Source organism: Tachyglossus aculeatus, chromosome 21 (genome assembly GCF_015852505.1).
Source record: "Tachyglossus aculeatus isolate mTacAcu1 chromosome 21, mTacAcu1.pri, whole genome shotgun sequence".
NCBI classification, from domain to species: domain Eukaryota; kingdom Metazoa; phylum Chordata; class Mammalia; order Monotremata; family Tachyglossidae; genus Tachyglossus; species Tachyglossus aculeatus.
In genome coordinates, this window is record NC_052086.1 from 38685634 (window position 1) to 38699771 (window position 14138).

A 14138-nucleotide genomic window follows, 5' to 3' on the forward strand; every position below is an offset into this window, starting at 1 on the left:
CGCTTTCCACGTGCCAGGCCCCATGGATACAAGCAATATGTATAGATGCTTGTACATATTTATTACTCTATTTATTTTACTTGTACATATCTATTCTATTCATTTTATTTTGTTAGTATGTTTGGTTTTGTTCTCTTGTCTCCCCCTTTTAGACTGTGAGCCCACTGTTGGGTAGGGACCGTCTCTATATGTTGCCAACTTGGGCTTCCCAAGCGCTTAGTACAGTGCTGTGCACATAGTAAGCGCTCAATAAATACAATTGATGATGATGATCAGGTTGGGCATAGTCCCTGTCCCACATGGGGCCCATGGGCTCAGTCCCCATTTTCCAGATGAGATAACTGAGGCCCAGAGAAGTGGAGTGACTTGCCCACACGGGAGACGAGAAGGAGCCGGGATTAGAACCCGTGACCTTCCAACTCCCGGGCCCGTGCTCTATCCGCTGTGCCGTGCTGCTTCCAACCCCACTGAAAAGCCTTCCGCGGCTCTCTCTGCCCCCATCTCCCCGCTCCGGGGCTCCTGGGACGGGCTCTATCCATCATCTTGTCCATATTTACCGTTCTATTTTGTTAATATGTTTTCTTTTGTCGTCTGTCTCCCCCTTCTAGACTGTGAGCCCGCCGTTGGGTAGGGACCGTCTCTAGATGTTGCCAACTTGGACTTCCCAAGCGCTTAGTACAGTGCTCTGCACACAGTAAGCGCTCAATAAATACGATTGAATGAATGAATGAATGAATGAATCATCTCCCTCCTCCCATTGCCTTCCAGCTCGCCCTCTCCGTCCCTCCTTAATAATAATAATAATGGCATTTGTTAAGCGCTTACTATGTGCAGAGCGCTGAGGGGGAATACAATCACTCAATCGTATTTATTGAGCGCTTACTGTGTGCAGAGCACTGTACTGAGCGCTTGGGAAGTAGAAGTTGGCAACGTGTAGAGACAGTCCCTACCCAACAGTGGGCTCACAGTCTAAAAAGTCGAAATACAAGGTGATCAAGTTGTCCCATGTGGGGCTCACAGGCTTCATCCCCATTTTACAGGTGAGGTAACTGAGGCTCAGAGAAGTGAAGTGACTTGCCCAAGGTCACACAGCAGACATGTGGCGGAGTCGGGAATCGAACCCATGACCTCTGACCCCAAAGCCCGGGATCTTTCCACTGAGCCGGGCTTCATTCTATACGCACCTGCGCCCAGCCCCTGGCTCACACCCTTCTCCTCGCCAGGAATTCCCTCCTCCTTCCAGTCCCCCGGACTGTTACAGCACTTAGTACAGTCAAGCGCTTAGTACAGTCAAGCGCTTAGTACAGTGCTCTGCACATAGTAAGCGCTCAGTAAATACAATTGATGAAAAGCCATCCCGAAATTCCATCTCCCGTGGGAGACGGAGGCCCCTCAGAAACCCCACCTTCCTGAGCTGTCTTCGTCTAGTAGCAGCCTCTGCTGATATTCATTGTCGTATTTATTGAGCGCTTATTGTGTGCAGAGCACTGGGCTAAGCGCTTGGGAAGTACAAGTCGGCAACATTCATTCATTCAGTCGTATTTATTGAGCGCTTACTGTGTGCAGAGCACTGGACTAAGCGCTTGGGAAGTACAAGTCGGCAACATTCATTCATTCAGTCGTATTTATTGAGCGCTTACTGTGTGCAGAGCACTGGACTAAGCGCTTGGGAAGTACAAGTCGGCAACATTCATTCATTCAGTCGTATTTATTGAGCACTTACTGTGTGCAGAGCACTGGACTAAGCGCTTGGGAAGTACAAGTTGGTGACCTGTAGAGACGGTCCCTACCCCACAACGGGCTCACAGGGGGACTCAGTTGCTGTCTTCCCAGTAGGTCCTTAATCGATCCCCCGATCTCTCCTGTAACGCCCTTTCATTCATTCATTCATTCATTCATTCATTCAGTCGTATTTATTGAGCGCTTACTGTGTGCAGAGCACTGGACTAAGCGCTTGGGAAGTACAACTTGGCGACATCTAGAGACGATCCCTACCCCACAGTGGGCTCACAGGGGGACTCGGTTGCCCTCTTCCCAGTAGGTCCTTAATCGATCCCCCCGATCTCTCCTGTAACGCCCTTTCATTCATTCATTCATTCATTCATTCAGTTGTATTTATTGAGCGCTTACTGTGTGCAGAGCACTGGACTAAGCGCTTGGGAAGTACAAGTTGGCAACCTATAGAGACGGTCCCTACCCCACAACGGACTCACAGGGGGACTCGGTTGCCCTCTTCCCAGTAGGTCCTTAATCGATCCCCCCGATCTCTCCTGTAACGCCCTTTCATTCATTCAGTCGTATTTATTGAGCATTTACTGCACAGAGCACTGTACTAAGCGCTTGGGAAGTACAAGTTGGCGACCTATAGAGACGGTCCCTACCCCACAACGGGCTCACAGGGGGACTCGGTTGCCCTCTTCTCAGTAGGTCCTTAATTGATCCCCCGATCTCTCCTGTAACACCCTTTCATTCATTCATTCAGTCATATTTATTGAGCGTTTACTATGTACAGAGCACTGTACTAAGCGCTTGGGAAGTACAAGTTGGCAACATACAGAGAACAGTTCCTACCCAACAACGGGCTCACAGTCTAGAAGGGGGAGACAGACAACAAAACAAAACATGCGGACAGGTGTCAAGTCGTCAGAACAAATAGAATTAAAGCTAGATGCACATCATTCACAAAATCAATAGAATAGTAAATATGGACAAGTAAAATAGAGTAATAAATCTGTACAAACATATATACAGGTGCCGTGGGGAGGGGAAAGAGGTAGGTTGGGGGGGTTGGGGAGGAGGAGAGGAAAAAGGGGGCTCAGTGTGGGAAGGCCTCCTGGAAGAGGTGAGCTCTCAGTAGGGCTTTGAAGGGAAGAAGAGAGCTAGCTTGGCAGATCAATCAATCAATCGTATTTATTGAGCGCTTACTGTGTGCAGAGCACTGTACTAAGCGCTTGGGAAGTCCAAGTTGGCAACATCTAGAGACAGTCCCTACCCAACAGTGGGCTCACAGTCTAAAAGGGGAAGACAGAGAACAAAACCAAACATACTAACAAAAGAAAATAAATAGAATAGATATGTACAAGTAAAATAAATAAATAAATAGAGTAATAAATATGTACAAACATATATACGTATATACAGGTGCTGTGGGGAAGGGAAGACGGTATGGAGGGAGGGCATTGCCCACTGTTGGGTAGGGACTGTCTCTATATGTTGCCAACTTGTACTTCCCAAGCGCTTAGTACAGTGCTCTGCACACAGTAAGCGCTCAATAAATACAATTGATTGATTAGGATACAAGCATATCGCGTTGGACACAGTCCCCGTCCCACGTGGGACAACCTGATCACCTTGTAACCTCCCCAGCGCTTAGAACAGTGCAGTGCACATAGTAGTGCTTAATAAATGCCATCATTATTATTATTGTTATTCTCTGTGCCTGTTACCTCATCTGTAAAACGGGGATTAAGACCATGAGCCCTCTGTGGGACAACCTGATCACCTTGTAACCTCCCCAGCGCTTAGAACAGTGCTTGGCACATAGTAAGCGCTTAATAAATGTCATTACTATCATTATTATTATTTTAGCCTGGGGACAACCTGAACACCTTGTAACCTCCCCAGCGCTTAGAACAGTGCTTTGCACATAGTAAGCGCTTAATCAATGTCATTATTATTATTATTTTAGCCTGGGGACAACCTGAACACCTTGTATCCTCCCCAGCGCTTAGAACAGTGCTTTGCACATAGTAAGCGCTTAATAAATGTCGTTATTATTATTATTACATGGAGCTCACGATCCTAATCCCCATCTAACAGCTGAGGGAACCGAGGCACAGAGAAACGACGTGACTCGCCCGAGGTCACACAGCAGACAAGGGACAGAGCAGGGATTCGAACCCAGGTCCTCCTGAGTCCCAGGCCCACGCCCTACCCCCTAGGTCACGCTCCTCGTCATTCATTCATTCATTCAATCGTATTTATTGAGCGGCTACTGTGTGCAGAGCACTGGACGTCAGGGAAAGATGGGTTGGAAGTACTCGGCGCGGGTCCGGCGCCCGGCGCGGGCACGCCGCTGGTTTCCTTCCGACCCCGATGATTCCCGACGGGCCCGCGCGTGGTCGGCCGATCGGGAAAGCCGCGTTGTGGGATGAACCCCGAACCCGGCTCCCTTCTGCTCCGTCCAGGTACCTTGGTGAGTCACGTAACCCTGCGCTTGCTGAAGCCGGAGTGTGCTCTGGATAAATCCTGGTGCCAAGAGGAGCTGCCGACGGCCACCAAGCGAGCCGTGACCCTGCTTCACGCCCAGACCGTCCCCAGCAAGACCGGCAAGGGGGAGCCAGGTAAGAACCGGGCCCAACGGGGAGAAGAATAATAGTAATAATAATAATAATTGGCATTTGTTAAGCGCTTACTATGTGCCAAGCACTGTCCTCGTGTCTCTCCCCACTTCAATCCATACTTCATGCTGCTGCCCGGATTATCTTTGTCCAGAAACGCTCTGGACATATCACTCCCCTCCTCAAAAACCTCCAATGGCTACCGATCAATCTGCGCATCAGGCAGAAACTCCTCCCCCTGGGCTTCCAGGCTGTCCATCCATCCCCTGGCCCCCTCCTACCTCACCTCCCTTCTCTCCTTCTCCTGCCCAGCCCGCACCCTCCGCTCCTCCACCACTAATCTCCTCACTGTACCTCGTTCTCGCCTGTCCCGCCATCGACCCCCGGCCCACGTCATCCCCCGGGCCTGGAATGGCCTCCCTCTGCCCATCCGCCAAGCTCGCTCTCTTCCTCCCTTCAAGGCCCTGCTGAGAGCTCACCTCCTCCAGGAGGCCTTCCCAGGCTGAGCCCCTTCTTTCCTCTCCCCCTCTCCATCCCCCCGTCTTACCTCCTTCCCTTCCCCACAGCACCTGTATATATGTATATATGGTTGTACATATTTATTACTCTATTTATTTATTTATTTATTTATTTTACTTGTACATTTCTATCCTACTTATTTTATTTTGTTGGTATGTTTGGTTCTGTTCTCTGTCTCCCCCTTTTAGACTGTGAGCCCACTGTTGGGTAGGGACTGTCTCTATGTGATGCCAATTTGTACTTCCCAAGCGCTTAGTACAGTGCTCTGCACATAGTAAGCGCTCAATAAATACGATTGATTGATTGTTCTAAGCGCTGGGGAGGATGCAGGGTGATCAGGTGGTCCCACGGGGGGCTCACAGTCTTCATCCCCGTTTGACAGATTGAGGCCACTGAGGCCCAGAGAAGTGAAGTGACTCGCCCAAAGTCACCCAGCTGACAAGCGGCGGAGCTGGGATTTGAACCCATGACCTCAGACTCCAGAGCCCGGGCTCTTTCTTATTCCTCTGTTTTACTTGTACGTAGTGACTTGCCCAAAGTCACACAGCTGACAATTCACAGTCTAGAATGGGGAGACAGAGAACACCTGTATATATGTTTGTACGTATTTCTTACTCTATTTATTTTACTTGGACATACCTAGTCTATTTATTTTATTTTGTTAATATGTTTGGTTTTGTTCTCTGTCTCCCCCTTCTAGACTGTGAGCCCACTGTTGGGTAGGGACTGTCTCGATATGTTGCCAACTTGGACTTCCCAAGCGCTTAGTGCAGTGCTCTGCACACAGTAAGCACTCAATAAATACAATTGATTGATTTAATCTGATTTAGAGAAGCAGCGTGGCTCAGTGGAAAGAGCACGGGCTTTGGAGTCAGAGGTCATGGGTTTGAATCCCGACTCCCCCACATGTCTGCTGTGTGACCTTGGGCAAGTCACTTAACTTCTCTGAGCCTCAGTGACCTCATCTGTACAATGAGGATTAAGACTGTGAGCCCCACGTGGGACAACTTGATCCCATTGTATCCCCCAAGTGCTTAGAACAGTGCTTTGCACATAGTAAGTGCTTAACAAATGCCATTATTATTATTATTATCATTATTTAATCAGATTAAAATATTCATGACCCGAGAGTCTGATATTATGGGGCGTGGGATGGCCCAGTGCTCTGCACACAGTAAGCGCTCAATAATACTAAGCCACTTTGCTTCTCTAAGTCTCTCTAAGTTTAAGCATGTACTATGTGCCAAGCACTGTTCTAAGCGCTGGGGAGGATACAGGGTGATCAGGTTGTCCCACCGGGGGCTCACAGTCTTAATCCCCATTTGACAGATGAGCTCACTGAGGCCCAGAGAAGTGAAGTGATTTGCCCAAGATCACACAGCAGACATGTGGCGGAGGCAGGATTCGAACCCATGACCTCTGACTCCAAAGCCCGGGCTCTTTCCACTGAGCCACACTGCTTCTCAATAAATCCACTCTGGAGAAATCCAGTGTGTCTCTGTCTGTCTGTCTCTCCCCCTTTTTTAATAATGGTGTTTGTTCATTCATTCAACCGTATTTATTGAGCGCTTACTGCGTGCAGAGCACTGTACTAAGCGCTTGGGAAGTACAAGTCGGTAACATATAGAGACGGTCCCTACCCAACAGCGGGCTCACAGTCTAGAAGGGGGAGACGGACAACAAAACAAAACATGGAGACAGGTGTCAAAATCATTAGAGTAAATTGAATTAAGGCAGAGAAGTGACTTGCCCAAAGTCACACAGCTGACAATTGGCAGAACTGGGATTTGAACCCATGACCTCTGACTCCAAAGCACTTATTCTTTCCACTGAGCCATGCTGCTTCCAAGAGAGGCTACTCGCCCACGGAGGTAATAATGATAATAATAATGGTGGTATTTGTTAAACGCCTACTATGTGCTCAGGGAAATACAGTGTAACAATAATCAGGCTCCCTGCCCGCAACATTCAATCATTCATTCATTCAGTCGTATTTATTGAGCGCTTACTGTGCTCAATAAATTGTTGTACTGTTCACAACAGGAGTGCGGGATTCACTCATTCATTCACTCGTATATTACATATTTACTATTCTATTTTATTTTGTTAATATGTTTTGCTTTGTTGTCTGTCCTCCCCTTCTAGACTGTGAGCCCGCTGTTGGGTAGGGACTGGCTCTATATGTTCCCCCTCTTCCCCAATCAATAAATCAGTCATTCATATTTATTGAGCGCTTACTGTGTGCAGAGCACTGTACTAAGCGCTTGGGAAGTACAAATTGGCAACATATAGCGACAGTCCCTACCCAACAGTGGGCTCACAGTCTAAAAGGGGGAGACAGAGAACAAAACCAAACATACTAACAAAATAAAATAAATGGAATAGATAAGTACAAGTAGAATAAATAAATAGAGTAATAAAAATGTACAAACATATATCCATATATACAGGTGCTGTGGGGGAAGGGAAGGAGGTAAGATAGGGGATGGAGAGGGGGACGAGGGGGAGAGGAAGGAAGGGGCTCAGTCTGGGAAGGCCTCCCCCTCTCCATCCCCCCTGCCCAACCTCCTTCCCCTCCCCACAGCACCTGTATATATGTTTGTACGTATTTATTACTCTATTTTACTTCTACATATTTATTCTATTTATTTTATTTTCTTAATCTGTTTTGTTTTGTTGTCTGTGTCCCCCTTCTAGACTGTGAGCCCGCTATTGGGTAGGGACTGTCTCTATATGTTGCCAACTTGTACTTCCCAAGCACTTAGTCCAGTGCTCTGCACACAGTAAGCGCTCAATAAATACGATTGAATGAAATGAATGAATGAGAAACAGTGTGGCTCAGTGGAAAGAGCCCGGGCTTTGGAGTCAGAGGTCGTGGGTTCAAATCCCGGCTCCGCCAACTGTCAGCTGTGTGACCTTGGGCAAGTCACTTCTCTGGGCCTCAGTTACCTCGTCTGTAAAAATGGGGATTAGGACTGTGAACCCTCCGTGGGACAACCTGATCGCCTTGTAACCTCCCCAGCGCTTAGAACAGTGCACATAGGAAGCGCTTAATAAATGTCATCATTATTCATCATCAATCGTATTTATTGAGCGCTTACTCTGTGCAGAGCACTGTACTAAGCGCTTGGGAAGTACAAATTGGCAACATATAGAGACAGTCCCTACCCAACAGTGGGCTCACGGTCTAAAAGAATAATAATAATCATTATTATTAACAAGCTTATGGTCTAGGGGACCACAGAGTGGCTGTGTGTCATTCATTCATTCCATCGTATTTATTGAGCGCTTACTGTGTGCAGAGCACTGGACTAAGCGCTTGGGAAGTCCAAGTCGGCAACGTATAGAGACGGTCCCTACCCAACAACGGTCAAGAAGGGGGAGACGGACAACAAAACTAAACAGGGACAGGGCTGAAGCCCCCCTGACGTCACTCAGATACGGGGTCTTTTGGGGGTTTCCACAGAAGTCCCGCCGGCCGCCGTCGCGTCCGGGAAGATCCGAGGAACTCCCAATCCGTCCTCAGGATGGTTCCTTCCTCTTTCCCACTGCAGGTGCCTCGCCCTTGTCAGCGCCGGCGTTTTCCTTGGTCTTTCCTTTCCTGAAGATAGTGCTGACGGAGACGCCGAACCCGAGCGAAGAGGCGGAGCAGCTCAGGGTCCAGATTCTGCAGATCCTGACCGTCCACGCTCAGCTGAGGTCGTCCCCGAAGAGCAAATCCGTGTTGGTGGATGAGGTCGGCGGTGACCCTTTGAGCGGGGGGGGCTCGGGAGGGGAGGGGAAACAGTAGCCGGTCCCTCGCGGCTCCGCTGCTGGAACCCGGGGTTCCCCAGGGCGGTTGCCACGCTCACCTCTGACCTTTAGGATTTTGTCCCCGTCCCGCTCCCTTCCCGCCGGCCTCCTGACTCGGAAGAGGGGCTCTTCGGAGTCATTTTCTGGGACTATTTATTTTATTTTGTTAGTATCAATCATCAATCGATCGTATTTATTGAGCGCTTACTGCGTGCAGAGCACTGGACTAAGCGCTTGGGAAGTCCAAGTTGGCAACATAGAGAGACAGTCCCTACCCAACAGTAGGCTCACAGTCTAAAAGGGGGAGACAGAGAACAAAACCAAACATACTAACAAAATAAAATAAATGGAATAGATATGTACAAGTAAAATAAATAAATAGAGTAATAAATATGTACAAACATATATCCATAGATACAGGTGCTGTGGGGAAGGGAAGGAGGTAAGATGGGGGATGGAGAGGGGGAGAGGAAGGAAGGGGCTCAGTATGTTTGGTTTTGTTCTCTGTCTCCCCCTTCTAGACTGTGAGCCCGCTGTTGGGTAGGGACTGTCTCTATGTGTTGCCGACTTGTACTTCCCAAGCGCTTAGTACAGTGCTCGGCACACAGTAAGCGCTCAGTAAATGCAATTGATTGATTGATTCATACAGTGCTAGTGCTTGGTACAGTGCTAAGTGCTTAGTACAGTGCTCTGCACATAGTAAGCGCTCAATAAATATGATTGATGATGATTGATTGACTCTCCCCAGCCTTTAATAATAATAATAATTGGCATTTATTAAGCGCTTCCTATGTGCAAAGCACTGTTCTAAGCGCTGGGGAGGATACTGGGTGATCAGGTTGTCCCACGAGGGGCTCACAGCCTTAATCCCCATTTTCCAGATGAGGTAACTGAGGCCCAGAGAATTAAAGTGACTTGCCCAAGATCACACAGCAGACATGTGGCGGAGTCGGGATTCGAACCCATGACCTCTGACTCCAAAGCCCGGGCTCTTTCCACTGAGCCACGCTGCTTCTCTTTAGGGCGTTCCCCACAAAGTTAGCGCTCAATAACTGCCGGCGACGGTGATTTGAGCCAACAGGCCGAACCGCTCAGAGATGGGCGCCCTCCAGCAGCTTCGGTTGAGCCCTGGAGTTCCTCCCTTGACTCCGTGGGCCGTCCTTCCCCGCCGTCCGCCGGAGAGAACTTGAAAAAGGCAGGGAGGCCCGTGCGAGAGAGGGCCTTGCTTGGCCTTTGCCCACTGTTGGGTAGGGACTGTCTCTATATGTTGCCAATTTGTACTTCCCAAGCGCTTAGTCCAGTGCTCTGCACATAGTAAGTGCTCAATAAATACGATTGATGATGATGATGATGATGGTCCTTTACTCAAGACCAGGAGAGCCACGGGTCCCCACCAGTGTGATGGGGGCTGGCGGGGGCAGGAAAGAAGGGATGGGGAGGTTCTCGGGCCGGTTTCATCATCATCATCAATCATATTTATTGAGCACTTACTGTGTGCAGAGCACTGGGCTAAGCGCTTGGGAAGTACAAATTGGCAACATATAGGGGCGGTCCCTACCCAACAGTGGGCTCACAGTCTAAAAGGGGGAGACAAAACCAAACATACTAACAAAATAAAATAAACAGAATAGATATGTACAAGTAAAATAAATAAATAAATAAATAGAGTAATAAATATGTACAAAGATATATCCATATATACAGGTGCTGTGGGGAAGGGAAGGGGGTAAGATGGGGGGGATGGAGAGGGGGAGGAGGGGGAGAGGAAGGAAGGGGTTCCTTCTCGGCCAGCGGAGCTGAGGGTGGGATGCTCCCCGCCGGCCGCAGCCTCAAAGTCCTGTCATCATCAATCGTATTTATTGAGCGCTTACTATGTGCAGAGCACTGGACTAAGCGCTTGGGAAGTACAAATTGGCAACATCTAGAGGCAGTCCCTACCCAACAGTGGGCTCACAGTCTGAAAGGGGGAGACAAAACCAAACATACTAACAAAATAAAATAAACAGAATAGATATGTACAAGTAAAATAAATAAGTAAATAAATAGAGTAATAAGTATGTACAAACATATATGCATATATACAGGTGCTGTGGGGAAGGGAAGGAGGTAAGATGGCGGGGATGGAGAGGGGGAGAGGAAGGAAGGGATTCCTTCTCGGGCAGCGGAGCTGAGGGTGGGATGCTCCCCGCCGGCCGCAGCCTCAAAGTCCTGTCATCATCATCATCATCATCAATCGTATTTATTGAGCGCTTACTGTGTGCAGAGCACTGTACTAAGCACTTGGGAAGTACAGATTGGCAACATCTAGAGACAGTCCCTACCCAACAGTGGGCTCACAGTCTAAAAGGGGGAGACAGAACCAAACATACTAACAAAATAAAATAGAATAGATATGTACAAACATATATCCATATATACAGGTGCTGTGGGGAAGGGAAGGAGGTAAGATGGGGGGGATGGAGAGGGGGAGAGGAAGGAAGGGGTTCCTTCTCGGCCAGCGGAGCTGAGGGTGGGATGCTCCCCGCCGGCCGCAGCCTCCAAGTCCTGTCTGTGTGTGGTTTTCGCTCCTAGAACGGCCCCGAGCTCCTGCCTCGTACCGACATGCTGCTGCTGCTCACCCGGCTGGTTGGGACCGGTTCTCCCCACTTACAGGTGAGCCAGGGTGGGCCCACTCCCCTCGACCCCCGTGGGGCACGAGGGTCGCTCCCCCTCCTCCTCCGTTGCCTCAGTCCAGCAAGTGGGGAAAGGCCGGGAGGGAGGGCCGGCTCCCTATTCTGCCTCGCCCACGGCTCGCTTCAACCCTCTTCTCCATCAGTCAGTCGTCTTTATTGAGCGCTTACTGTGTGCGGAGCACTGTGCTAGGCGCTTGGGAAGGACAAGTCGGCAACTGTAGATGCCACAGTTGAGGCAGGAGAAGACAAATGCTTGGACTTAAGAGCGGCCAGAGGTGGGATGGAGAGGACGGAGCGGACTCCAGCGATGCCGAGGTAGAACTGACGGGATTTGGTGGGTGGAATGAGAGCGATGAGCCGAGGCTGCCGGGGCGGCTACTACGGGTTTGTGAGACGGGAGGACGGGGGCGGAAAGTCGGCAGTCAGTTAAGTGATTTGCCCAAGTCCCGCAGCAGGCGAGTGGCAAGAAGCAGAGGGCAACAAGGAGGTAGATCCATCCATCAATCAATCAATCAATCGTATTTATTGAGCGCTTACTGTGTGCACAGCACTGTGCTAAGCGCTTGGGAAGTACAAGTTGGCAACATATAGAGACAGTCATCATCATCATCATCAGTCGTATTTGTTGAGCGCTTACTGTGTGCAGAGCACTGTACTTAAGCGCTTGGGAAGTACAAGGTGGCAACATCTAGAGACAGTCCCTACCCAACAGTGGGCTCACAGTCTAAAAGGGGGAGATGGAGAACAAGACCAAACATGCTAACAAAATAAAATAAATAGAATAGATAGGTACAAGTAAAATAAATAAATAGAGTAATAAGTATGTACAAACATATATCCAGGTGCTGTGGGGAAGGGAAAGAGGTAAGATGGGGGGATGGAGAGGGGGACGAGGGGGAGAGGAAGGAAGGGGCTCAGTCTGGGAAGGCCTCCTGGAGGAGGCCTCATCCTGCCGACTTTCCACCACCGTAAACGGTGCCACCGTCCTCCCGTCTCACAAACCCGTAGTAGCCGCCCCAGTAGCCTCGGCTCATCTCTCTCATTCCACCCACCAAATCCTGTCAGTTCTACCTTGGCATCGCTGGAATCCGCTCCTTCCTCTCCATCCCACCTCTGGCCGCTCTTAAGTCCAAGCATTTGCCTTCTCCTGCCTCAGCTGTGGCATCTACAGTTGCCGACTTGTACTTCCCAAGCGCTTAGTACAGTGCTGTGCACACAGTAAGCGCTCAATAAATACAATTGATTGATTGATCTACCTCCTTGTTGCCCTCTGCTTCTTGTCACTCGCCTGTTGTGTGACTTGGGCAAATCACTTAACTTCTCTGTGCCTCAGTGACCACATCTGTAAAAAACAAAGCCCCATGAGGGATAGGGACTGTGTCCACCCTATCCTATATAATAATAATAATGATAATGATGGCATTTATTAAGCGCTTAATATGTGCAAAGCACATGTTAATATATGCAAAGCATATGTTCTAAGCGCTGGGGAGGTGACAAGGTGATCAGGTTGTCCCACGGGGGGCTCACAGTCTTAATCCCCATTTTCCAGATCAATCAATCAATCCATCGTATTTATTGAGCGCTTACTGTGTGCAGAGCACTGTACTAAGCACTTGGGAAGTACAAGTTGGCAACAGATGAGGGAAGTGAAGTGACTTGCCCCAAGTCACCCAGCTGACAACTGGCAGAGCCGGGATTTGAACCCCTGACCTCTGACTCCAAAGCCCGGGCTCTTTTCCACTGAGCCAAGCTGCTTCTCTTCATTTATTTATTTGTAGATATTCATTCTATTTATTTTATCTCATTAATCCGTTTTGTTTTGTTCTCCGTCCCCCTTCTAGACTGTGAGCCCACTGTCGGGTAGGGACCATCTCTAGATGTTGCCAACTTGGACTTCCCGAGCGCTTAGTACAGTGCTCTGCACTCAGTAAGCGCTCAATAAATACGACTGAATGAATGAATGAATCTACTCTAGTGCTTAGTATAGTGCATGGAAGAATAATGATAATAACTGTGGCATTTGTGAAGCGCTTACTGCGTCAAGGCGCTGTATTAAGCGTCGGGATGGATACAAGCAAATCGAGTTGGGCAGTAGGCCTTGTCCCACGTGAGGCTCACAGTCTTAATCCCCATTTTACAGAGAGGGAACTGAGGTATAGGTGACAGGCCCAGAGAAGTGAAGTGACTAGCCCAAGGTCCCTCAGCAGGTAAGGCCTGGGCTCTAACCACTAGGCTACTCATAATAATGATGATGATGATGTTGATGGCATTTATTAAGCGCTTACTATGTGCCAAGCACTGTTCTAAGCGCTGGGGAGGTTACAAGGAGATCAGGTTGTCCCACGGGGGGCTCCCAGTCTTCATCCCCATTTTACAGACGCGGGAACTGAGGCCCAGAGAAGTTGTGACTTGCCCAAAGTCACACAGCGGACAAGTGGCGGAGCCGGGATTTGAACCCATGACCGTCTCTATATGTTGCCAACTTGTACTTCCCAAGCGCTTAGTACAGTGCTCTGCACACAGTAAGCGCTCAATAAATACGATTGAATGAATGAATGAATGACCCCTGACTCCAAATAATAATAATAATGGCATTTATTAAGCGCTTACTATGTGCAAAGCACTGTTCTAAGCGCTGGGGAAGGTACAAGGTGATCAGGTTGTCCCACGGGGAGCTCACAGTCAATCCCCATTTTACAGATGAGGTAACTGAGGCACTAAGAAGTTGTGACTTGCCCAAAATCACACAGCGGATGAGTGGCGGAGCTGGGATTTGAACCCATTCATTCAATCGTATTTACTGAGCGCTTAC

General features: G+C 49.0%; 1 protein-coding gene across 1 annotated transcript in view; it reads left to right on the top strand.

Moving 5' to 3' along the window:
- Positions 1 to 14138, top strand: part of GCN1 (GCN1 activator of EIF2AK4) — a 149259-nt gene that overhangs the window by 56407 nt on the left and 78714 nt on the right. Inside the window, exons 25-27 of the mRNA XM_038762447.1 lie at positions 4188 to 4343; positions 8414 to 8595; positions 11223 to 11303. Coding sequence (XP_038618375.1) covers positions 4188 to 4343; positions 8414 to 8595; positions 11223 to 11303 — 419 coding nt within the window. The remainder of the gene's footprint in view (positions 1 to 4187; positions 4344 to 8413; positions 8596 to 11222; positions 11304 to 14138) is intronic.